Source organism: Nannospalax galili, unplaced genomic scaffold (assembly GCF_000622305.1).
Source record: "Nannospalax galili isolate Female #2095 unplaced genomic scaffold, S.galili_v1.0 scaffold408, whole genome shotgun sequence".
In the NCBI taxonomy this organism is placed as follows: Eukaryota; Metazoa; Chordata; class Mammalia; order Rodentia; family Spalacidae; genus Nannospalax; species Nannospalax galili.
Genome location: NW_008358662.1, coordinates 1,215,790 through 1,226,087, shown reverse-complemented (window position 1 = coordinate 1,226,087; position 10,298 = coordinate 1,215,790). Strand labels below are relative to the sequence as shown.

At 39.3% G+C, this 10,298-nt stretch overlaps 1 protein-coding gene across 1 annotated transcript in view; it reads right to left on the bottom strand.

The window, feature by feature from the left end:
- Nucleotides 1-10,298, bottom strand: part of Mycbp2 (MYC binding protein 2) — a 343,026-nt gene that overhangs the window by 26,172 nt on the left and 306,556 nt on the right. The window contains 4 exon segments of the mRNA XM_029558112.1: nt 1,076-1,195; nt 3,169-3,265; nt 6,058-6,341; nt 7,232-7,498. Coding sequence (XP_029413972.1) covers nt 1,076-1,195; nt 3,169-3,265; nt 6,058-6,341; nt 7,232-7,498 — 768 coding nt within the window.

Here is a 10,298-nt window from a genome sequence, read left to right as displayed (position 1 = left end):
AATGGAGATCTTTTTTAAAGGTTAAAAACTCATTCAATTTTATGTCTTACAGGGCTTATACTGAGTTCAATATTGTATAACTATTACCTCAACTGTGAACCTAGAAACTTCACCCACTTGTGAAGGAGATGTACTGTTGCTCTGGAGTGTGTTACTGAATATGTTAAATCTGTAGTGAAATGCTTCTTCTAATCATGTAGCTATCAAAAATTAAAAAAATAATGATTGAAAAAAATCAAGACCTATGCTGGGCATGGTGGTGCATGCCTTTAATCCCAACACTCTGGAGGCAGAGGCTGGCAGATCTCTGTGAGTTCAAGGCCAGCCTGGTCTACATAGTGAGTTCCAGGCCAGCTAGGGTTACAGAGAGACTCTGTCTCAAAAAAAATAAAATGGAATGAAATGAATTAAAATAAAATAAAATAAAATGTGGATGGTAGTTCATTTGGAAAGTAGTCTAACAAATAGATGATATTAAAAAAAAAAAAAATCAAGCCTACAAACCTAGCTGGTTTTTCATTAGAAACAACTGAGCCATATAAGAAGTAGGGGGGAGCTTTGCCTTTGAAGAATGATCACTCTGTCATATCAATACTACTCAGTTTACTGAGGTAAGCTACAGTAAATGGGTCAGTAGAAAGATAATATACATAAAATATAGTTTAGCTTTCTAAGCAGTATATCCTTAGTTTCCTAAATAATAACAATACAACAAAAATAGACACAAAACACCCAAAAGTGAACTGGAATAGCTACCATATTTAGTTCATAATTCATTAAGACCATTTGTATTTTTCAATAAACACATTATTTAGTTAAAAATGGGGATTAAGGCAGGCGTGGTGGCGCACGCTTTTAATCCCAGCACTCGGGAGGCAGAGCCAGGCAGATCTCTGAGTTCAAGGCCTTATTTTGATATATCACAGTGAAAGATTTATCGTCCTCTTTTTTTTTTTTTTTTTTTTTTTTTTTTTAAAAAAAAAAAAAAAAAAAAAAAAAAAAAAAAAAAAAAGGGGATTAAGTTGACTTACTGATCACAATGACACAGAACAAATTTAAAATGACAAAAACTTACTCTAGTTGTTGCAATGCATCGCACTGGAGACCTGAATTCTTCTTCCATCTTGGTCAAGGCGATGATGGTCTCTGCAATAGCATTTTTTGTCACTCGGGACCAAGCTTCTGACAGATGACCCTATTGAACAGGACAGAATATATTATTAAGAAACCAGCATTCTATTATCACAGCAAATTCTCTTCTCTAAAATGACATTTCTCACCAAAAGGAAAGATTTATATGTTACACAATCATGAAATTTTAGATAGTGTGGCACAAAGTTTTGAACTAAAAGTTCATAATTTTATGAAAAATGCAACTTTTAAACATTATTTTGATCATTTAAAAGTAAATACAGCCAGGTGTTGTGGTGGACACCTTTAATCCCAGCATTTGGAAACAGGCAGGTAGACCTCTGTGAGATTGAGGTCAGCCTGGTCTACATAATGAGTTCCAGGTCAGCTGGGCTATGTGGAGACCATGTCTCAAAAAAACCAAACTACAACTCCTTCCACCCCCTCAAACAACAAAATCCCAAACCAAAAGAAAAAAGAAAAAACCCAAGTAAATACAAATTTAAAGTCTCAATGCTCTTTTCCTATAATGTTCAGTAGGCGTTCCCTACAGGCATTTTCTTTTAACATTTGGATTAGAATAGAAGTACTAGTATCTCTCTATGCTTGAGAAATTTTGATTATAAACCATATGTTTACCATGAAACATGTAGAACTAAATTAATTATTTAGATGGTATTATTGGAACCCAAGAGCACAAATAGGTTCAATTTACAATTACTTTTATTTGCTCTGTTGGTTTTCTGATTTCAGTGTTAGGAATCAAAGTCAGGGCCTTATGCACAGCTATACAGATTTAAAATAAGGATTTTGCATCATGCCCAGAGGTTAGAAGCAGGCATGGAACCCCCTGGAACTGGAGTTGTAGACTGTTGTGAACTGTCACATGGGTGCTAGGAACTGAACCTGAGTCCTCTGCATAAGCAGCAAGTGCTTTTTACCAGTGAGTCACTTCTCTAGCCTCAGCTATATAGATTTGAAATGAACATCAACACTTTACTATTACAGAATGTGGTTGTTCAAAACATTCTTCTTGAGCCTGGTTAGATGGCTCAGTTGTTAAGAGCACTGGCTGTTCTTGCAAAGGATCCAGGTTTGAATCCCAGCATCCACATAGTGGCTAGCAACCATCCTAACTCCAGTTTCAGGGGATCTGACCCCTCTTCTGATGTCAACAGGCATTGTGCAACACGGGTGTAATTACATATGTGCAGGCAATACACTCATATACATAGAATAAAAATAATAAATGAGATATTTTGACAAAAAAGACATTTTTCTTAAACATTTTCAATCAATGAACATCCTGAAACTCTTTGCCATGAAGACTGAGAAAATGTCCACAGTTAAAAAAAAGTACTGGAACTAACTTTTCCCTAGAATATTCTTCCATTTCTAATATCCACATGCTAGCAGTATATTAAGGGGCAGCTAAATGCCTTCTCCTTCAAAGTGCCTTTTGCTCCCTTTGCCTATCAGAGACACAGTCCACTGTGCTTGTCCTTTCAGACTGTCTCTTAATATAGTGCAATGTGAAGAAGCTAATCTCATGAAGTCAGTCACTCTGTGAAGTAATTCCCTGTCTTTTACATCTCGGATTTTTCCCAAAGTGAACATCTTATGATAATGGCACAGGACATAGTAAAAAAGCATAGATGTTTAAAACCTGAGAGGACTGAAGAAAATGAGAAACTTTTTTTTACTTCTGGGAACCTTTTCTTTCCTTCTTTTGGCTTTTGGACACAGGCTCTTTCTCAGGTTGGGAAGGGCACATTTTATTTCATTATATTTTAAAGTCCTGGAAAAGTTACATAACAGTTCTCAAATAATTAATTGGGAGTTTGAAATCAACATACTTTAATGACAAATATATCAAGCATTGACAAGACCAATGAAACAGTAGTTAGAATTTTAAAAATAGTCTCTAAATAAAGCTATGAAACTAATGTGCTTCTAACAAGTCAGCAGAGTAAGTTGTTGTGCCAACCAGAATCCTGTCTAGCTTTCTGCTGTAGCAGCATGATCGTGAGGACTTACCGCAGCCATATCCTTAATAAGTTTAATGATGATCTCTGAGATCTGAGTAGGAGTTGAGCCTTTCATCCACCAATGACTTTCACCTCGTCGGAGATAACTACAAAGAAAAAAAACTTATTTCAGCATATAGCATTTTAATTGTTCAATTGAATCAATTAAAACACTTTAAAAATTTTTTTTTAATTTTTATTTTTTATGTGTATGAGTGTCTTGCCTGCATGTATGTGAGTGCACCTGTGTCGTGCCATGCCTCAGAGGTCAGAAGAGGGCTTCAGATTCCTGTGTAACTGGAGTTAAGGATGGTTCATAGCCATTATGGAACTGGAGTTACATAATGTTGTGAGCTGCCATATGGATGCTATGAACTGAACCTGGGTCCTTTCCAAGAGCAGTAACTGCTCTTAATCACAGTCATTCCTCCAGTCCACAATTAAAACATTTAAAAGAGAGTTAAATCATTGCCTTAAATCTATTTCTTTAATCTCAAGACAGGAGCTGGCCAGCTTGTTCAGAGGAGTCCCTGTCTCCATGGCCCACCACTGGGATCACCTGCTTTTATACATGGGCTTTGGGCTTTATTAGCTGAGACATCACCTCAGCCTGACACTGTTTAATCTAAATTCCCCTGGTGTTTGTTTAATATATATATATATATATATATATATTGGGGGAGTATTTTTGAACATTTTGAGACAGAGTCTCCCTGTAGCCCCAGCTGGCTTGAAGCTCACTATATAGACCAGGTTGGCCTTGAACTCATAGAGATTGGCCTGCCTCTGCCTCCACCTCCTGAGTGGTAGGATTAAAGGCATGTGCCACCATGCCCAGCTATTTAATGATATTTGTAGCTTTTTTTCTATAAACAGTTACTGACATTTAATTTATAAGTTGCTTGCCTTTTAAAAAATTTTTATTTTTATTTTATGTGTACGAGTGTTATGCCTGCATGTATGTAAGTGCACCTGTGCTGTACAATACCTGCAGAGGACAGAAGAGGGTGTTGGAGTTCCTGGAACTAGAGTTACGAACAGTTATTAGCCACCATGTGGGTGCTGGGATTCAAACCTGGATCCTCTCTGTAAGAGCAGCTAGTGCTCTTAACTGCTGAATCATCTTTCCAGCACTCCCCTTTAAAATTAAAAAAATTTTTTTTTATGTGTATGAGTGTTATGCCTGCATGTACATAGGTGCACAGTAAGTGCACCCCTGTCGTGCAGAGCCCACAGAGGACAGAAGAGGGCATCAGATCCCCTGGAAATGGAGTTATGGACAGTTGTCAGCCACAATGTGGGTTCTGGGATTCCAACCTGGATCTTCTGCAAGAACAGCCAGTGCTCTCTTAATAGTTGAGCCATCTCTCTAGTCTACCTCTCTCTTTTTTTTTTTTTTGAGACAGGGTGTTGCTATGTATTCCTGGCTGGCCTGGAACTTGCTATGCAGACTAGGCTGACTTCAAACTTACAGAGATCTGCCTGCCTCTGCCTCCTAAATCCTGGGATTAAAGATGTGCGCTACAAAATCCAGTCACTTGTTTGCCTTTTTATAAACATTATTCTAATATTATGGCCAATAATTGTGTATTATGCATCTTTATATATTTTTCCAAGTAGCTGTTTATATTTTAAAACATTTTAATAGTACATTTATCAACTAATTTTCATTGTTAAGTATCATTTCTGTGACACTTTCTACATAGCTTTTGGGATCTGTGTTTTATAAATTGAAGATTAGAAAAACATTCTTCTATAATTTGTCTTAGAGTATTAAAAGGAATATAATGTACATACAAAGCATGAATTGATCTGAAGTTTATTTACGTCTCCAACATTATTTATCTTTATTGTGGTAAGTCTGTTGATATAAACCTGAAATTTACTTTTCTATATGATGAAGTAGGGAAGCTGCAATTTTTTTCAACACAGATATTTAAATATTTAATATTACATACACAGCTTACTTTTTATGTTATTCACTAACTGCAAATGACACTTTTAATATATAGGAAATTTCTTTTAATTAAGAAATTGTTCACTACAATTGTGTGCGTGTACATGATGTAATGGCCCCAAATGGAGTCCCCCAAGTTGACATAGTCAAAATAACTTCATTTTCTTCATTCTGTATAAAGCAATCCCTTTAAACTTCAAAGGTGAGAAAAATAACCAGCTTCAAGGTTAAGTGCCTGAACTTAGTTGCTTCCCTTTCTTTGGAGTAGCTGACCATGGTCACCTCCCAGACACTGCAGCTGTGCTTCTTGCCTAGCCAAGAAGCCTAAATAACAATAGTAATCAGAAAGTGCCTTACGGTCAAGGTCTCTATACCTGTTAAGAGAGGAACTAACAAACGCTTGTATTAGCTTTTGTAGCTTGCTTATCTGCTAACTTGGGCCATCCTGACCCTACTCAGGACCACCTGGCATTACCCATGTGTGATGAAATTCCTATGGTATTTGTGGTTTTTTACTTTATAAGCTAGTTTTACCCTCCCCTCGGGCACCCTGGGTCCTAAATCTAAGGGACCACAGGCATCTATAGCCCTAATAAATCTGATCAATTAAAATTTGAATTGGTTCTGATGGTCTTTTCCAAGTGGTTTCAAACTCCTTAACAATGACATAAGTGGGCATGTGTGCCAGAGTATGTGATGAGGTCAGAGGACACTCCTTCACGGAGCCTATTCTCTCCTTCCACATTTACATGAGTTCCAAGGAACAAACTCAGGTCACTAGGTTCATATGACAAGTGCCTTTACCTGCTGAGCCATCTCCCTGGCCCTGATAAATTCCTTTTATAAATGTACAGTCAATTGGATGTTAGTTGGTAAGTGAGCCAATAGGTAAAATTTGGAATACGTTAAGATTTTGGTAGGAAAACAGAGGCAATGACGAACCTGGAGTTGAAAATCATTGGCAGGGTAACTGTTGTAACTCCTTTACCCACAGTGGTACCAGCTGTCCCAGTTAGGGTGGTTCCTTTAGCTTTGAGCTGAACAGTGAGAGCTTTTGCAATGCATCCCAGAAACATGTCCAAGATACCCAGTTTATTCCAGTCTCCTTTCTCAGTTGAGTGAATGATATCACTGATGTCTGCGGGAGGGAGAGATTTCACTCCTATGACACTGGCCAGACGATTAGGGGTCACTTCAGGCAAAACTCGTCTTAGTAAGGAGGTCACCTAGTAAGAAAAATGATAGAATCCATTTAAACACAGATGTTTTCAATTTTAAATGTGCTTAGTTACTACTGTGTAGCTTCAAAATCCATGGGAAGGAGAAAAATATTATTTAATATTTTTTAATTTTGAGAATGAAAGAATGTGATTTAAACATTTTTCAATTTCCAGTTTGGTAGTTACCAACCTAGGGAAAGCAAGAAAAAGCAAGTTGTTTGGTTTTGGTCTGGATTAAATGGCATTACATTTCATGGGAAGTAGTTAGTAATCAGGGAATGATATCACTAAAACACTAGTAAACTAGTAACAGATTTTCCTTTTTTATAGTCTCATTAAAAAGAGTCACTAATAGTGCCGGGCATGGTGGCACACTCCTTTAATCCCAGCACTCGGGAGGCAGAGACAGGCGGATCTCTGTGAGTTCAAGGCCAGCCTGGTCTACATAGTGAGTTCCAGGACAGCTGGGACTACAGGGAGATCCTGTCTCAAAAAAAACCAAAAAAAAAAAAAAAAAGAGAGCCACTAATAGAAATCATGGTGTTAAAAATAGATCCCCAATAAAACATAAAATAAAAATTCGTATTTCAGGCCTCATGAGTCTTTAAAATTTTATTAATTGTTTTTACTTTATTTTGTGTATATGACTATATTGCCTGCATGTATGTTAAGTGCACTTGTATTGTACAATTCCCATGGAGGTCAGAAGAGGTTGTCTGATCCCCTTGAACTGGAGTTATGAATGGTTATTAGCCACCAGTTGGGTGCTGGGAACCAAACTATGTCCTCTGAAAGAGCAGCCAGTGCTCTTAACTGCTGAGCCATCTCTCTAGCCCCATGGCTTTCTGATTTTTAGTTTTACAAGTAACAAAGAGGTAAGTGGCATGATGGGTCACCTGTCTCTGGACCCTAGGAGAGGCAGTGTGAAGCAGAGAGAAAAGATCCTGAAGTAGAGTTAGCTGCTGAGCCAGATATTGCCGGCCAACATTAGAGCCACTCAGTGCTAAAACCATGGAAAGTAGCTCAAAGCAGTAAGCATCAGAGGAGGCATCTTCATCACTGGGCTGAGAATTGGCATTTTCCTTGCTGGATATGGCATGCTCCCATTCTTCACGAACTCTTGTGGCTTCCATGCGAATAGCTTGGACAATATGAGCACACACCTATGTGAAGGCAACATACAAAATGTAAAATTTCAGTTGTTAGGTCTTATTTACTACTATTACTATAACAAGCAAAAAGAGGGACAAGAATATGTATTAATGTTTGATTTAATATGCTCTTCTTCATTCTCTTACCTCATCTTAAAAACAATGAAATAGGCCAAGCATGGTACAATGCCTTTAATCCTCTAACTTGGGAGGCAGAGGTGGGGGGATCACTGTGAGATCAAGGCCAGTTTGGTCTCCATAATGAGTTCCAGGCCACTGTGGCACTTCAGGGAGAGCCTGTCTCAAAAAGACCCAAAAAACAAAACAAAACAAAACAAAACAAAACAAAACAAAATAAAACAAAAACAAACAAAAACAACCAACCAAAAACCAAAACCACAAACCTGGGGAAACCATGACAAAAATTTCAATAATTAAATAATCTGATATATAGGAACTAATTTTATACACAACCTAATCAGTGCTGCTGTTTGTGGGTCAGCACAGCAAACAAAAACCAGTCATCCTGTTTTTCATTTTTTTACAAAAATTTTATTATTTTTATTTTATGTGTATGAGTATATCGCCTGCATGTATATAAGTGCACCTGTGTTGCGTAATCCCCACAGAGGTCAGAAGAGGGTGTCAGAGTCCCTGGAACTGGAGCTACAGATGGTTGTTAGAAGCCACATGGGTTCTGGGAACCACACCAGGGTCCTCTGCAAGAGCAGTCAGTGCTCTTAACCACTGAGTCATGTCTCCTGCACCTGTTTTTCACTTTTAAGGCACTCCCACTGCCCTTATTTCAACATTTCTATTCATAAAGTGCTTCAGAATCAACAGCATTCATAACATAATGGGCATAAATTTTTCATTTTTGTAACACAAACATCTAAATTAATGAAAACAGAAAGATAAAATAATTATAAAAATATTTAACGGGATGGAAAGTTAAAATAGGCAGGGTTAAAAATCAATTTTAAAAATAATGTAATTATTTTTTTGAAAATTTCATATATGAATACTGTATTTACATCATTTCCACCCTTCTTTCTTCTAACTCTTATGTCCTTCCCTCTCAATTTCATGACCTCTTTTTTCATTATCATTGTTTTACACACACACACACACACACACACACACACACAAATACAAAAATGTACTGAGTCCATTTAGTATTGTTTATATGTACATGAGTTCAGGGCTCACCACTGAGGATTATATAACCCATCAGGGAGCTCGGATCTCGAGAAAACACATTCTCTATCTCTCAGCAGCCACTGATTGTCTATAGCTCTTCATCTAGGGGTGTGACCTCGTGAAAATTTCCCCATCCATATTGGCAAAAGATTGGGCATTTTTATTTATTTTTATTTTATGTGTATGTGTATGAGTGTTTTGCCTACACGCACATAAGTGCACCCCTTTGTGAAAGTCCCATGGATTTCAGAAGAAGGCATTAGATCTCCTGGAACTGGAGTTACAGACTGTTGTTAGCCATCATGTGAGAGCTGGAACCAAATCTGGGTGCCCTGTAAGAGCAGCTAGTGCTCTTAACCAATGAGGCATCTTTGACATTTTTAAAATAGAATTTCTCTCTCTGCCAAGGCTATCCTTAAATACAAGATTACCCAAGTAGTTGGGACCGCAGATATGTACCTTTGTGTCTGGGATTTATTTCACCATTGAGGTGCTATTTTTATGTTATCTAACATTCCTGTATATGAAGACTCTAGCAATACTCCCTTACCTACATGTATTTTAAAATATTAATACTGGTGTAGTTGACACTGTTAATTGCTCAGCACTCTCCCTCCTGATCCCTCCACAAAAATAGGAGGAAAAGGGCTACCCTCAGGCCTCTCTCCAAGGTAAGAACATCACACCCTCGACTCCTTGACTCCCCCAGCCCCATTCACCCTCCCATCTCCCCCACCAGTCTCTCCTCCAAATTTAGGCCCTGCTCCATTCCTTGTCTTGGGGCACCAGACACCTGGGGAACAAATACTGCTTCCTGTTCCTTTTCATCCAGACCAACTTAGTGCCTTCTCTGGGCCCCAGGAGCACTGCTTCTGGGCCTGGCCCTGCCCTCACCTCCCTCTGCTTCCCTGGGCCTGCACCTGCACCACCCACTGCAGGCCTCTCTCCCACCTGCAGGCCTCTCTCCAGGGTAAGTCCACTGCGCCCTCCTCGCCTTGACTCCCCCAGCCCCATTCACCCTCCTATCTCCCCTGGTGTTCTCTCCTCTGAGTTAGGACCCTGCCCCATTCCTTGTCCTGGGGCCCCAGACACCTGGGGAACCAATACTGCTTCCTGATCCTTTTCATCCAGACCAACATAGTGCCTTCTCTGGGCCCCAGGAGCAATGCTTCTGGACCTGGCCCCGCCCTCACCTCCCTCTGCTTCCCTGGGCTTGCAACACCTACCAGCCTCTTTCTGGGACACGGGAGCTGACCTTTTTTCTTCCTGATCCTTTGCACCCAGACCAGCCCAGCTCCTCAGTGCAGTCCCCAGGAGTCCTGGGGGCTTCTTCCTGCCCCATCTGCCTTTGCATCTCTGGGTGGCAGGGCCACCAGCTGCCCTAGACCAGCATCTTTCCTGGGCCAGGCTCCCAGGCCAGTCCAACCCCCAAATTCCTGAGGCCAAAATCCTTCCTGCAGGGATCCAGACCTTAGAAGAAAGCCTGAAAACATCTGACCCTCATCTGAATTGGGTGTCGGTGGGAGCTCCTAAAGACAAACCAGCCTTAAAATGCCCAAAAAGTAAACCACAAAGACACATAAAGTTCACAAAAAGAAGCAGAACTAAACTT